Source organism: Acanthopagrus latus, chromosome 6, assembly GCF_904848185.1.
Source record: "Acanthopagrus latus isolate v.2019 chromosome 6, fAcaLat1.1, whole genome shotgun sequence".
In the NCBI taxonomy this organism is placed as follows: Eukaryota; Metazoa; Chordata; class Actinopteri; order Spariformes; family Sparidae; genus Acanthopagrus; species Acanthopagrus latus.
The window spans coordinates 11,321,862-11,337,980 of NC_051044.1; the positions used below are offsets into that span (position 1 = coordinate 11,321,862).

The following is a 16,119-nucleotide window of genomic DNA, read 5'->3' on the forward strand; positions in this document are numbered from 1 at the left end:
ATGCTAGCAGCGTGGCTGTAGGGACGGTGACGACAGTCATACCACCGCTATCGTCAGAATATCTCAACTATGACTGTGATGATCTGCTGACTTTTTCTTGAAGTCGAACCCTGAGGATGGCATTTCTGCTTTTGAGTGAAATGTGTCAACAACTTGCATAAATGTATGCATTTGTCCCCCCCGGGGACTTATGTCGGGCTAACAAGACCACGTCTCTATGTAAATGAATGTGGAGAAAGCCTTAACTACTCTTTGAATGTTCAGTGGAACATAAAAACAGCAAAAATCTGTTAAAAAATCCTTAAAATGTTCATCGACTTTGCCCAAAAAACATTTTATCTACACATGTTATACTTCTACTGCGACTGTGCACAGTTTTGCAACACAAACTTCTTTCATGGCTCGATCCAGAGTGAGGGTTGGTTGGAAGTGTGACTCTTAACTGTGTGCTTGCATCTGTACAGCAACTGTGACCAGTTCAACTATGATAAAGTCCACGATTGGCTTTTGGGAAGAAGAGGTGGTGTCATGGAGCCGCCATCTCTGGTGTTACGGACTTGTATTTTGAAACGTTTGAAGGTGGCTTGTCTCCTCTTAAAACGCCTGTGGGTTGAACTAACGGGAAACGTGACCTGCTGAACACCATCATGTTAGCATGCCGGCATTAACATTTAACTCAATGCACCACTGACAACATAAGTGGACTGGCCACTTACCATCACCTTTTTGACCCAGGTGACATGGTTTGAGGCAGTTTGTCAGATTTCCTGTGGCCACAGAGGGATTCAGGGAACTTAACACCTGTTTAGAAACTTAGAATTAAGTCTGTGAGGAGACTATTAAATTGTGAAGATGCTGTGTTTGCCTAAGTAATACAGACAACTGAGTGTGTGTTTAGTGTTTCGGTAACAAAAGCAACAAATCGTCCATTAGCAGAATACCTACGAGACGTTTCCCTGCAGTGGGTCTAATTCGTCCTCAGCAGCAGCTGAAAGGCAATAAAAAAAACGACAGACACAAGCAGTCCGATAGACCTCAGCATTCCTGATGTGCTTTAAGGGTTGTTTTGTTGTAGCACTTAAGATAAACATCGACTTTAATATTTGAAGATCAGTGAACAGTTGACGAAACACGAGCCTGAATTCAGCCCTCAGATTCTGCTCTCCACTCATCTGCGCATGCTGTGCGGAACACATTTACTGTGGGTTGTTTGCATTTACCAAGTGCCGCAGAAAAAAAAGCGTCTTTTAAAAAGAAACCCTGACACATCAGGTGATTTATCTCTGTTTACATTCAGCATTGCCTCTCCTGTTTTAAAAAAAAACGCTTTTGCTGTAAAACTGATGCAGTTTGTTTAAAAAAAAAAAAAAAAGAAAACGCCACCTGTAATTACTTTTAACTCATCACTTCCTTTTTATTTACATAAACTACTGTGTTTTCTTTCAAATCTCAGTTTTCTCGGGACATTTTGCATCCATCCTCACGTGTTAGCATCTCTCTCATCCCGGTGAGTCGTTACAATATTATAAATATCACCGTGTTGGTGTTTGTGTCTGAGCCGCCTGATGCGCAGGGGGCTGTGATGTTCCTCTGCCAGTTACAGCACATCCTAATTTCCGCATGAGGATCAATAATGTTGGATCTTGCGTTGCGAGCTGTTCCCTCTCTCTTCTTCAGTAGCACTCCAGCGTGTCGAACAGCTCACGCTCTAACCAGTTGCTCGAAATCCAGTCCTCACAGTCTTCCTAATGAGCCTGTTTGGTTATGTTTGAGTTTGAGTGGGGAGAAAGCTTATCGATGAGGCAATGAAAGAACCTCAGGCTGAGAAATCGTTTGGGGCTTCATTCCCGATGCAGATGGAATTAAGGCTGGCATTAGACAAGTGTGTGTGTTTCTCAGACAGACTCAGTGATTCGCCGGCATGAGCCACGCTCAGACTCCTCAATTATTCATTCGTCTGACTGAAAACAGATGTTTTAAAAAGAAATACAATCTCCAATCTGACGTTATCACATTACCTCTGCGCTCGACGGAATATGCTGGGTAATTCACACAGGATTAAGATCACAGATGTCCTCCACAGGTATTACAAGACGTCCCCTGGTAATACTGGTCCCATGTCTGTGAAACCCCCTAACAAAAACACAGGACAACCCTAGCCAAGGCTTTCCAGTTGTGTCAGTATGACGCATTTCATACATCAGAGCAATTCACTGTGCTTTAGTTTATGAGAATACAGCAAAAATGAAAAGATTCGCAGAAGTAAGCACAAAAAATGCAGTTTAAATCGATGAATAGTAGAAGATGAAAGTTTACAGAAAGTACTCCTATGAAAACATCCAATAAAAAATCAATTTGAACAAGTTAAATGATTCAAAACATTCAACAAAACAAAGGCAGTTTAAAAAGCGAAGCAAAGACAGCTGTAGTGCTAAGGTCAGAGTAGGCGCTGCAAAATAGGAACGTTTTTAGCTTTGATATAAAAGTAGTCAGCCAGGGTTTGTGTCACATGATCAGGGAGGTTATTCCAGGATGCATGAGAACAAAACGAGGCTCTGCCATGTTTTGTTTGAACTCTCGGGGGCGACCAGTAGGCTCGTCGTTATTACTGTCCGTATAATTAACCACCTCACATAATGTATGTAAAGATCTCTACACACCTCAGATGAGTCAGAGCATTCAGGAGACTCAGTCTCATAGCTGAGCATTTTCCATTTCCTCCTTCTGTTTCTCAACGAAGCACCTCTGAGGTTATTAAAATAGTTTTTCCACTCTGTTAAGATCATATTTTGTATCAGCTTCCTGCAGCTCTTTTATTAATTATCCAATTAGTCCCACTAGTATTAATAATTGATTATTCACCTAAAGAATTTCTTCAAGCGAAAATGCCAAATCATCACCAGCTCCAGCGTCTCCTGTGTGAATATTTAGCAGAGTTTTCTGTCTTTTTTTTTTTTTTTTTTTTGAGAGGAAATTGAATTTCTTCGGGGGTTCAGTAAATAATCTGAAGATGTCATCTGTGGGAACAAGGAACGGCCTTTTCACTGTTGGTATCTTTGGAAACTTTGTCCCGAGAGTTTAAAGAACTGCGACTTCGGCTGTATAATTCGAGATTGTACTGACTGGCTGGTTCAGAGAGGTTTAAAAGGTTAAGAGTGGAGTTAACATCCTGACAGAATGGATTTGATCCGGAAAAAAAAAAAAAAGTTAGATAGTGATTCACTCTCAGCGCCTGATAAATGTTCCCTCAAACAGAGTGGGTCATCTCAGGCCAGCAGGATCAGTCTTTATCTCTAAATGGTAATACAGCTGAGCTTTTCCAGCAGGCCCGAAACACATCAGCTAGAAATGATGGCAGTCTTTTCACAGTGTTTTGGAGCTGGTTTGATAAACACCACGTGAATCCCCAAACTCTGAATGCAATTATCGGATGTTTTATACATATTTTAGGCTGTTGGTAGCACATTATTCTCAGTGTGAAATCCACAAGGGGGTTTATGCACAGAGAATGATCTACAGCAAATCCAGTGCGCTGGAGAAATCCATTCATTGCTCTTCCTCTGCCCTTGCAGCTCCACATCGCGGCTGCGAATGGCTACGTGCAGGCTGCAGAGCTGCTGCTGGAGGGGGGAGCTCGCATGGACCTGAGAGATTCAGATGGATGGCAGCCTCTTCATGCTGCAGCGTGCTGGGGTCAGGTAAGGTAGACATAACAGGAAGCAGGAAACAGATAAGGCAACGCGAGCAAAGGGTTTTTTTTTTTTTTCTTTTCAAACCGTTAATGTCATTTACCACTGATGTTGTCGTTGTTTTTCAGATGCATGTGGCGGAGCTGTTGGTGTCTCATGGAGCCAGTCTCAATGCCAAGACCTTCTTAGAGGAGACCCCCATCGGTATATTTACACCCCAACACTCTCTAATCAATACACCTGGCGGGAGGTGAAGAAAACTAATGTCCTATCTCAGCACGGTCTCATTTCAAGCCTGTTCAGTCGATAGTTTTGCATCGTGGGTTCATTGCAGTTAAATGCTGATTCCGATCTTAAACCTAAACCTTATTTCCATCAGCTTTTCCATTTTGGTAGTCTTGTTACAACAAGTATGTGTTAACAGTCAGTATGAAAGACGAGTGGCATCACTGAGGATAATAATGATCTCACCAAATTCATTATCCTCGTTCTGTTGTTTTATTTGTAAGAGAGCAGCAGGTTCATTTTTAAAAGGAGCTGACGTCTTTCCTCTTCCATGCTTCTCTCTTTTTTTTTCCCAGATCTGTGTGAGGACGAGGAGTTCAGAGCCATCCTGCTGGACCTGAAACACAAACACGACAGTATCATGAAGTCACAGCTCAAACACAAGACCTCACTGTGTCGGCGAACGTCCAGCGCAGGCAGTCGTGGGTAAGTGCTGACATCTGCTGGTGTTACTGCCGCTCCTACAAGTGTCGACCCAAAGTGACAGGAAAGATCAGCAGAGCTCCTGCTTAATTTATTTTTTTATAGAGCAGTGTTGCAGTCTTCAAATATTGAGTCTGCTTTATAATTGTTTTTTTTGTGTGTGTGTGTGTAAATGCTCCAAAGTCTGCTTTTTAAATGAGCAGATCAGCCTCCCCTTAATCGTCATATCTAAAATTTAAAGGGTAATTCTGGTATTTTAAAACCTGGGCCCTACGTTTGCATATTTTGTTTGCGTTAATGACTCGCATGTGCCAGAGTTATGAAGTTAATCCAGTGGATCGCGTTAAACCACCCAGCCGTGACACAGACTGCAACTGCTGTGCCATAATCCTTAAGGGCAACCTTCATCTTCAAAGTTTTGTCCAGTAGAAGTGCTTGTTTTTGACACTGACGCTGAGATTGTTATCCTGCTTAAGTGTCTGACAACATACAGTGATCAAAGGGTGAAATTCTTTTTGTTCAACCAGAAACAGCTGAATAGAATAAAAAACTCACTGAAACCATCTTGGTTTGTCTTTCCACAATTCAAAGTATCACTCTGGTTTAGTCTGGTTGGATTTATTTTTGGTCTACACGCCAGTTCCCTTGCTGCACCTCTCTCTCTTTTTCTCTCTCTCCCCCGATATTATCACAAGCACTTTTAGTGGACTCACTCTGAAGGTCAGGGATTAGGATGAAGCCGTTGCAGTTCATGCCGCAGCTGCCAGCAATCTACGAGACCAATTCCAAAAGATTTTCAACCTCTAAGTCCACACCAGTGTTGGTTTAAAAATATCAGAATTCCCCTTTAAGAAGAAAGCAATTCCAGACAGTATGATGTAGAAATAAGTAATGTATAAATTGTAATGATGTTTAGAAAATGCGGTATTCATAGTTGTTGTCATTTTCTATTCCTACTTACACTGTCTCACTCGAAAATTGCTGCGTCTGCAGAAAAGTGGTGCGGCGGGCGAGCCTGTCGGACAGACACAACCTGTGCCGCAAGGAGTACGAGACGGAGGCCATCGTGTGGAGGGGAGGCAGGGAGGAGGAGGAGGAAAAAGAGAAAGAGTCTGATCAGGAGAACATCCAGGTGGTCCATGTGAGTCTTCAGATCATTCATCTTTCATATGTTCTGTAGAAGAAGGTGAAAAATAAAACTGTGCATAGTTACACAGAACCATCTGAGAATTGAGAGTGTTTTTTAACTTAACAACCTAACGTGAGATATTTTTAGCACAGGATGAAGGAGGTTTTTATTCTCAGGAACAGTGATCATCTGTCCCACACATCATGAGTCTAAATGTCAGGTTTGTGGTGTAGGTGTATCTCAGTTAAAGATGTCTCCTCAAAAGCAGTCACACAGGAAGAAACCTACAACGGAAAGAGGAAAAAAAAAGTGAAACACAATCCACCACCAACAGCAGCAGCAGAGTCAAGAGATAAGAATGCTGCATAGTTACTTAGATGGAAGTGAAGAGAGATACAGTTGTTTTTCCACTCCTGGAAATTACTGCTGTCTTTCACTTTGCAAGCACTACTGCAACGTATTATCGAAAGGTTCCTGATCTGAAATAGAAGTATTTTTACCACATAGGAGCTCCTCAACAATGATTTCTCAGGGGAAACTTTCTTTGTAGTAGCAAAAAAAAAATCAAAATTGGCTTCACATCTAATTGTAATGGAGCTTTGATAGCTTGGGCACCAGATCAAAGTTATGTGATCTCCCCCCCTGTACAGAGTCAGGCCTCCGTGTATTTAATCATCCAAATGAGAAGCCTTATAGCCTGATTAATGTAATCATCTTTATTGATGTCCTGCAGGTCAAGCCAGTCGTGGCCGTGGAGCTGCCAGACAAGCCCAAGCTGCCCACCATCCTCAAAGATGGCAACGGCAAACAGAACGGCCTCATCTCCACGACCATCTCCACGTCCGTCTCCACGTCCGTGCCGCCACAGCAGCCATACAATGGCAACGCGCCGTCCTCTGATAAGGGCGGGGTCATCACCGCTCAGCCGGCGCAAGAGGAAGCCTGGCCGAGAGAGCGCGCTCAGACTCTGTCGGAGCTCAAGAAGCAGAGGGCCGCCGCCAAATTGTTGAATCACCCCTTGTTCAACGGTCACCTAGGTAACGGCTCCACAGACTCCTTCACTGATGCCAAAAACAACTCCGAGGACCCCCGCATGCCGCTGGTCTCCTCCAACGGAAGTGCGGTTTACTACACGCCGGCCAGCGGCGACCCGCCCCTCCTCAGACTGAAACAGCCAATGGAGGAAGAGCAGCCGAAGACGAGGACCTGCTGCTGCGTGTCGTAGCGTCCCGGCTATTGGACTGTAGACGGAACAGGAAGTGTTTGCACAGAGAGGAAGGAAGCGAGGAAACGTGCTAGAAGAGGAAAGGAAGGAAAGAAGAAGTGCTCCTGTATTTTGACGTCCTCCTCGGCCCCTTCAAACCAGAGAAGACGGTGGAGAACCTTATCCCCGGTCATGTGACTCCTGCTCCAGGTCGAGGCACCTTCCCCCCACAAAATGCAGAACAGAGGATAGGAACTGAGTAGAGCCACTTTGATTCACTTGGATTAAAATTCCTTCTCATACATGGAGTCTCTCTACAAGACAGGCCAAACGGATACAAAGAGTGCACAAAGTTGTCCGCTGTGCACCTTCAACGGTCAAGGTGTGGACATGTTTTTTAAGCTTTGAATCAAGAATGAATCAAGAAAGTAGAGAAGATCTCAAGGTACAAGGTGCACGTTCTGCCCTCAGAGATGAAGATGGAAAAGAGGTTGTTTTTTTTTTTGTACCTTACATATGGATGGTTATCACGTGATCAAACAGCATTTCTGCAGGACCAACACACACCGTTGTCAAACCACATTGTTCTGCTCTTTTTTGTCATATTCTGAGCAGTCCGGGTGGGTCGTGTCACATCCTCAACATATCAGAAACAGCGAATTCGTAGCAAAAAAGAGATCTGTGACGTCTCTTTTCGAGTGTCTGTCGTGTTAAAAAAAAAAAAATGCTGCCTGCATAAGTAAAGGGAAGGAATGCCATAAAACAGTGTTAAAATATTCAGGAAGTGTACTTCAAACAGGAAAGAGTACAGTGGTGCACTAGTGTTGGAGACTGTCACAATATCCTGTCAGCTTATACTTCACCTCACCGTCCTCTCACATCCGACATGAACTGACAAGATCGCGCTCTGTTTTATGCACAATCCACTTTGTGCTCTGTCGTTTAGATAATTTAAGCAAACATGGTTGACAATTACTGTACATTTCTTTATTTATGAAATTAATGTTATGTGTGGAAAAAAAAAACTAAAAAAGAAAAAAAAATCCAAAAAGAAGTTATGGTTCCTAAAGGTGAGTGTATTTATTATTTGGATGGTGTGTGGAGAGTGTGAATGCAATATGAGAAAAGCACCTTCTGACATGGAAAAAAAAATCAAACGTTAGACTGATGAAGTGAAGTGAGGGTTACTGTCCGCTATGTGTTATTAAAATCAAACAAACAAGCCATCCTGCCGGGATGGATTTCATATCAGTGTCACTACAAATAACAGTGTTATTTGTTTATGTTTTGTTGTTCTTTTTTTTTTTTTTTTTTCTGGTGGCCATCGTGTGGCTTTATTCCCTCCTCAGTCACTGTATCTGTTAACAGAACTTATAAATGTAATGTGATGAATTACTGTAAGTATAGTATGAGTTTTCTGAAGATACACAAACTCCATTCTTGCCTCTGGTTTTATTATTTTTTTTGTACCATTACCCCACACATGGATTTGATATTATGTCAGCCGAGCTTTAAATGTTCTTCAACAACCGGTATTAGAAGTAGATTCTCTGATTGATGAAAAAAAAAAATAGTATGACATTTCGGGAAATATGCTAATTCACTTTCTTGTTGAGAGTTACATGAAAAGATTGATGGCACTGTCATGTTTTTTTGCTTAAAGGGACAGTTCACTCCAAAATAAAAACTACAGAAGTTTCCTCTCAGCTGTAGAGCTACTTATCCATCTAGATTGGATTGCCTTGTCTCTGCTATGAAGGAACTAGATGGCGCTTGACTTGTGGTGCTTCCTTCTTCACAGTGATGCGGTTTGAGTTTAGTGTGGTGCGAAGAAAGTGGTTCCTACATAAACCTGGGGCTGTCACAATATCAGATTTTCACTACCAGTTATTGTGACTTAAATTCACAAAAACAACATTATCACAATATCTACAGAAAATGACTTTGAACTGTTTTTGGTACAAATAAATAACTCATAATATGAGTGTAGGGAGGTGGAGAGACAGTTTGTGACAATAACTGTCCAAATGTTTACAAAAAGAAAAACTACACTGAATGAATTTCTCCATATCATGGCAGTTTGAGAGCTGAGGGTCATCTACTGCAGGTAAATACACTGACTAGGATAAGTACCTCATATAACGCCGCATCAAAAGACCCCTGCTATCACCGTAAGGTGACTAACCACCATCATCCGTGACAAAGCAAGAAAAAGAAGAAATGGAAATTGTTTAAGGCAATTTGCAAAAATATACTATTGGTTGTGTTATTAGCACAGTTTCTCGGCATCTCACATTAAAACAATCTAGGAGGTCACATAGCTGCTGGAGGAAAAATATGAAAGTAGGATTTTTGGGTGGACTGTCTCATTAATGTATAGCTAGTGCCAGTGGCTGGTTTCTAAGCTCAGCATAAAGACTTAGCATAGCCTGGCTCTGTCCAAAAGCTTACAAAAACAGTATCACAACATTTGTTTAGACAGATTAAACAAACAATGTGTTTATGGACCTTAGACCTTACTGACTTTATTCGTACATGGCCGTCCTTAAAGTCATGAATCACTCTGTATATTGGAGTGTCAGATTCCATGACAACGTCAGCTTTAGAAATGATTTTGGGTTGCCCATTTCCATTTTTTGTGCTGAGCTAACTAGCTGCTAGCTCCAGCGCTATACGCGAGTGATATCAGACTCCTCATTAAACTCTCAGTAAGAAATCAAATATTTCCCAAGTTGTTGAGCTACTCCTTTTATCTGATAACCGGCCCTCTAATCTCCTTGTGAGTGCCAAAGAGTCTTCTGTGATTAAAAAGAACAACTTTTACACAAATACACAAACTTTTTTTTTTTTTTTTGGGGGGGGGAGCTTCTTTGCCATTTAAGAGATTTCTTTGCTTTCTGAAGGCCAACTCTTTTAAACCATGCGATGGCCCACAATGCCACTATCACTTTATCCCCTCAACATCAACTGTACAGTGTCAAATATTTGTACAGATGCATTTGTAAATATGTTTGTATCAGTATCCTCTTCTCTGTTCCCATGAACTGCATTTACATGTCCGTGTTGTTACCGCTGAACATACAATATAGGAAGATACAACTACCCACATGGATTAACAGTGTTAGCAGACATTTGGTTTTCGGGGGGAAACTGTGAGTCTACGTAGACACCCCCCGCCCTTTATCTGTAAAGTGGATTGCATCCAGGTGTCATTGTCATATTTAATATTTCCTCCCTGCTGTTGCGATGCACAGTGTTTGCAGTTGTTTTATTTTCTGTGCAATTTTCTGCAAAGGTCCGTTTTTTTTGTTGTTTGTTTTTATGTTGTGCTCTCATAGGAGGAAGCTTGTTTTTCAACTCAATTTGAGGAAGTATGACTTCAGTCACAGTCAAAGAAATTTCTAATTTCCTGATTCTTGGTTCCCTTGCCTGTGGCAGTGACATCATCTTGTTATGATTCAGCTGAAATTCATAGAAGTTACTCCAGTTCATGTATGTTTCAGCTGTTGCTGTGGATTCCACTGAAATTTCAGTTCTGCCTCCTTGAAGATTAAATTCAATTGCGTTGAATTTGTGACACTGAACTAGAACCTGGTTTTCAGTATTAGCCAGAAAGAGATGATCAGCTGTTGCTCTCATGGTATAATATATAGATCAAAGCTTGTGTTTGTCTGCAAGCCTCATTGTCTATAAGGATAAGATCATAAAGATGAAAAACTACTGATTTTGTAATTACTGGAATATATTGATGGTTGCATTAACATATTTTGAATAAATTGTATATTTTGAGAATTTTACACGGTCTCTTCTGAATGAGTAAAGCTCTTTTGTGTCTTGAGGTATGTTGCAAAGAAGCTGGGACGCTGCATAAAACATCAATAAATAGAATGGAGTCATCTACATACAATACATTTTATAAAGTTTTCCCACAGAAATATCTCTAATATAATACAGTCTTTGACAAAGTGATGAACCCCACCCCATCTGTGTTTGCGAACCCCTTTCAAACCTAATCGTGACACCGGCCCCTATGAACCTGTTGAATGACCTGTGAAAAGTGTGTTGCCCTGATCCCAAGTTATTTAAAATATGTTGCTGGCATCAACTTTAAACATTAAATAAATTGTTATTGTACTGTTACTTTAGTTGAGTAAAGGTAAAAACTGCTCACAAGGATGTACGCTGAACATCTCTGCTCCCAGCCTCTCTAATGTGAGGGTTTGAGGTGTGTTTGCTGGACAAAAGAAGACATTGAAAGTTCGTTTCCATTCCCATTTCCATTTTTCATCAATCCGATCGCTGGAGTAAATGTTGGCTATGTTTCTGCAAGTTCATCTTTTAAAAAGCAGAATAATTTTTCTTCAAAATGTAATCAGGCGCCGCTCTGCTGATGAACACGCTGTATTCAGCACACGTTTGCACGCCGTGTGAAGGTTACTAACAATCTATTTCACCCTGACATGTCTGCTTTTCCCCACCGGGCTTCTACAGCTCGGTTTTGTTCTGAAACAGACAGAGGCTGGACCGTCCTTCACCGCACAGCTGTCAGGGTCTTGGCCCAGCATCAACTGCTTCCTTCAATGATTTTCTGTGTTGTTTCCCCCCCACCCCTTCTCTTTGTGAACTTCCTCTCATTCAGCGGCCGTGGGGTCAGCGGGGTCACTCAGCAGTCATTGCTCAGACACATCACAGTCGGGTTAGAGGGACGGGAAAAGAAGACGATTTAGAAGAAGTAAGACTTCATGACTCTCAACGTTTATTATGCCATTTAACATGCTTTACTTTCTCCACTTTCAGCAGCCGCTGCTACTTCGCTCTTCAGTTTCATTGTTGTTGATTTTAGGGGAGCGGTGACTTGGCTCGGATACAAGTCGTCCCTCTTTTATTGGAGCAGCTTATCAGTATTTACAGTACATTAGGCTGTCACATAAAGCGGTGCCTATTGGCTAATATGTTAACTCAGGGATTTGAAAAACAAACAAAACTTATTAGACAAATATCTCCATCAGGCTACAGTTGAGCAAATATTAGGAGAAAATCAGCCTTTCAACCGAAGCTCCATGCGGTCACAGTCAGTATGTTCCAGGCATATAGACAGACACAGGCACAATGGTGCTGAAAACACACGAATCCACACTGCATTAACCTCCTCTGCGTGGCCTGGCTTTGCTATTGTGCCTGAGCTGCGCCAAGTCCGGGCCAGCTGGCTCCGATCCCAGTCCTTCAGTCCTCTTCACTGAAGGGCGATGTGGATCAGTGCCAGAGAGAGCATACAGGCACATACTGTCCACCCTGCTGGACACATAAATGGAGCGATGATGATAGAGGGCACCGTGGAGTCACGAGTGTGGAGCATAAAGTAGGAAAATGAACTGATGCCAGGAGCTGCTGAGGCACTGATGGCCATGATGGAGGGATGGATGGAAAAGAGGGGACGTTTGCGCTGATTAAATAAAGAAGGCATGCAAATGAATGGTGGATGGGAGGACTGAGAATGGGCCTGCGCAGGGAGGAGGCGACAACTCCTGACCACCCAACCAGCTTGCGAGAAGACGGAATAGAAGAGCTGCACAAAAAGACTGGATGAATGGACGGAGGGGATGGCTCAGTGGGTCTGCCCGGTTCCCAGGATCTGTTGGACTTAAGAGGGCTTCAGTGTCCTGTTAGACCTGAATATAAGATGCCTGAGCAGAGCGAGCCGATGTCTGTCCGACTGGTGATAAGAGCTGTTGACAGAGGGAGTTACACTCGGTGGTACGAGTCGGTTGCTCAATCTCAAACATGAGGAGCCTTGTCAGTGCAACAGCTCCTGACATGCGAAAGTCGTACTGAGTTGAAATCACTATCACAATATTTGTCATTTAAAGGAGACCTATAATGCTTTGTCAGTATTTTACCCCTCCTGCAGTGTGTGCATGTTTAAAAGTCTTTAAAGTTAAAAAAAAGTCCAAAGTCCAACGTGGGCTTTCTCCCACTGAACTCACAGCGCCTGATGTGCCTGAATTAACTTGTCAGTGGTCTTTGCCTTTAATTCAGTGACTTCTCGAAACAGATGAGAGCAGCCACACTTCGCTTTCATGTCGGCAGAACGACCACAGCTCCCTTTGGTTGAAAACAGACCTTCGGGTGCCAACGCCAGGAAAAACATTGTTTGTCAAACAAATCCACATCTAAATGTGAAAATCAGAAACAAACAGCAAAAAACAACCTGGAAATCAGATCACAAGTCAAGAACTTACCAATGACCTCATCTCCTGTTTGTCAAACTAACACAGATAACTTTTGGCTGCAATTGTCATTTTCTCTTCCCCCGACTGCTCTCCACTTGATCAGCTGTAACGTAAGTTTGTTAGTGACTTCGTACTGCTGCTACATCCAAGGACCAAATTAAAATATCAAATTCTTGACAGACTTTCACATATTTTTTGTATTATTAGGGCCCAAGCACTATCTGTGCGAGGACCATATTGTTTCTATAAGTTCAAATTGTTCATAGAGTAAAACCACAAGCCACACACACACTTCTTCCTTTGCTGTGATCATATTAAAAACATAAACATTAATATTTAAAATTCAGAGAGCAGATTTAGGCTCGGACTGAATTAGCTGAAAACAAACAGGGGAAGTGAGAGAGGAAAAAAAGCATTCAGAGAAAAATCTGACCATTACTACTGCAGCTGAGGAGCCTGTGAACTATCCTGACTAAAAGGCCTTTTGGATTTATTTCAAGTCTATTTTATATTAATAAGTACTTGGTTTAAAACAAGGTGTAGAGATCTTAAGGTTGAGATGTAAAAACTTTCAGTCAAATCAAGCCTCATTCAGAGATCCATTCAGAGACATAGACAGTAATCAAAACTAAAACATTACGACATTAAAACAGCATCTGAAAGGCAGAGCGGAAAAAAAAGAGCTAATATAATAATCTACAGATTAAAAAAATATTAATGTTGAAAAGCCACAGTGAACAACTATGAATTAGATGAGCGGACAGTTTTACTTAAATTACGTTACTGACTACTTTTAAGTAAGTAACTGTATCAGAACATACATTTTAAATAACCCTGTACAAGTAAACCAGATGTGTTCAGTCCTGAGAACATTTAGTGATTTACAGACCAGTAAAATGACTTTAAAGTGCAGACAACAATGATGCTGCATAATGATCATATAAACTACTGTAGCTGCTCAAATTGACCCTTTATCTGTCTGCTTGGTGATATCACAGGCAGCACTTCAGGTATATTTCATATCAGCTGCTGGTAAAACGTTATAAACCTCTCACTGAGCTGCTGTTAGCTCCATTCGTGTGATAAGAAATGGAGAGAGGCTAACTTACTCAGACATTATTAAACAACGCATAGTTTCTAAATCAGTCACTCCCAGAATAGGAATAGATACTGAAGGTAATGGAAGCCCTGGTCTCCATTACAAAAAGAAAATGTATAAATCAAATATAGTTAAAGCTTTGAAAATGCCTGTGAGAGGAGACCATGGACTCCATCAAAAGACTCAACATGTGCTTTAAAAATCTATAAAAAACACGATAGAGTGTAATTTAAAAAAAGGTTTTATTGTGTAAATAACAAGCAAAGACAACAATGCTCACTGTCTGAGCAGGTGACACCAGAGTCAACAAAGACAGATACTCAGTTTTCCTGCTTCAGGTCCTGTGGCGGCTCGTCTTATTCGTCTTAGCTGCTCGTCCCTCACCTGCATGAAGAGAAAGAGGAGCAGTGGTAGTTTGATGTCTCTTTGTGGAGGTTTTTTGTTGTTTTATGCTTGTTTTTAGAGGTTTTGTGTTGTTTTTAGAGGTTTTGTGTGTTTGTTTTTAGAGCTTTTTGTGTTGGTTTTAGAGGTTTTGTGTGTTTTTGTTGGAAGAGGTTTTGTGTGTTTTTGTTGGAAGAGGTTTTGTGTGTTTGTTTTTAGGGGTTATGTGTGTTTGTTTTTGGAGTTTTTTGTTGGAAGAAGTTTTGTGTGGGTTTTTTAGGGGTTTTGTGTGTTTGTTTTTAGAGTTTTTTGTTTGTTTTTAGGAGTTTTGTGTGTTGGATTTTTAGAAGTTTTTGTTTGTTTTAGGGGTTTTGTGTGTTGATTTTCAGAGGTTTTGTGTGTCTGTGCAGGTTTTTATTGTTTTTAGAGGTTTTGTTTGTGTGTCGAGGTTTTGTTTATTGTGATAGTTGTTTGTCCTCCACAAAGAGACCTGGGTCTATTTTTAATGAGTTTTGAGTCTCCTTGTGGAGGTTTGAGTCTCTAACTCAAACTAACTCAACTAATTCAGTTGTATTTAACCTGAAATCACTTTTCATAATTTATTCACATGGAGTTTTAATTTAATTTAATTCAGAAGTAAATTTGAACATTTACAGGTTTTGTTTTACTAAGAGGAAATATAAACAAGTCTGGTTACAGTGCCTAAATGCATTTATTCGATCTAATTCATAAAGTATTTAACATGTGTAGACACTGAGAGCCACATCATTAGAACCAGTGACAGGTGAAATAAATAACATGGATCATTGTGTTCCAATGTCATGTTCGGCTGTGAAGCCATGACTCCTCGCATTCATGTGGATGTCTCTTTGACAAGCACCAGTCACCCAAACACAGCTGCAGACCAAGTACACCCCCTCATGGCAGCAGCACTCCTTGATGGCAGTGCCCCCCCAGCAGGACAAAGCGCCTGCAACGCTGCAAAAACTGCTCAGGAACGACCCGAGGAACGTGGGAAAGAGCTCAAGGTGTCAACCTGGCCTCCAGATTCCCCAGATCTCAATCCACCTGAGCTTCCACTGGATGCAGTCAGAGCCAAGAACAATCCATGGGGGCCCCAACATGGATGGGAGTTGGTTCTGGTGCATCCAGCAGATGCTCAACTGGATTGGGATCTGGAGAATGAGGAGGCCAGTTTGAGGCCTTGGGTTCTTTGCCATGAGGGGGTGCAGTTGGTCTGAACGGTGTTTGGGTGGGTGGTGTTTGTCAAAGAGGATCCACAGAAATGACAGAAATCAAAGTTTCCCAGCAGAACATTTGATTGTAACAAGATGATCGATGCTCACTTCACTTGTCAGTTGTTTCAATGTTGTGGCTGAACAGTGTATATACATGTTAAATACGTTTCATATTTTGCATAATTAAGTTTTTAACTGTATTATTCATAATTTCACTGCACTTTGTCTAACAGCTTTAGTCACTACGTTACTTTGCAGATTCAAATAAACAATATTAAATATTTGATGATCAAACATGATGTATTGTTATAGATTAAGTTATCCAGCATTAAAAGCAGAAAGTTGAGAGTCAGTGTGTTGCATATGGAGGACATTTTATTTCAAGATATATATTTTTTTGTATCCAGTAGCTGTAAAAACAATCCTTGAATCCTGTGGGTT

General features: G+C 41.4%; 1 protein-coding gene and 1 long non-coding RNA gene across 4 annotated transcripts in view; one reads left to right on the top strand and one right to left on the bottom strand.

Annotated features, from left to right (window-relative positions):
- The window catches only part of ppp1r16b (protein phosphatase 1, regulatory subunit 16B), a 100,020-nt gene extending 89,493 nt beyond the window's left edge, over positions 1-10,527 (top strand). For all 3 annotated transcript variants that reach the window (XM_037100232.1, XM_037100234.1, XM_037100233.1), the window contains exons 7-11: positions 3,573-3,698; positions 3,818-3,893; positions 4,271-4,400; positions 5,391-5,538; positions 6,260-10,527. In XM_037100232.1, the coding sequence (XP_036956127.1) occupies positions 3,573-3,698; positions 3,818-3,893; positions 4,271-4,400; positions 5,391-5,538; positions 6,260-6,751 (972 nt within the window). In that variant the 3' untranslated portion in view covers positions 6,752-10,527. The remainder of the gene's footprint in view (positions 1-3,572; positions 3,699-3,817; positions 3,894-4,270; positions 4,401-5,390; positions 5,539-6,259) is intronic.
- Positions 4,174-5,488, bottom strand: LOC119020702. The gene is made up of 2 exons (XR_005075399.1): positions 5,359-5,488; positions 4,174-4,311 (listed from the first exon to the last, which is right to left on the bottom strand). It is a non-coding gene; the product is annotated as an uncharacterized LOC119020702 (long non-coding RNA).
- Positions 10,528-16,119: the final 5,592 nt, after the last annotated feature.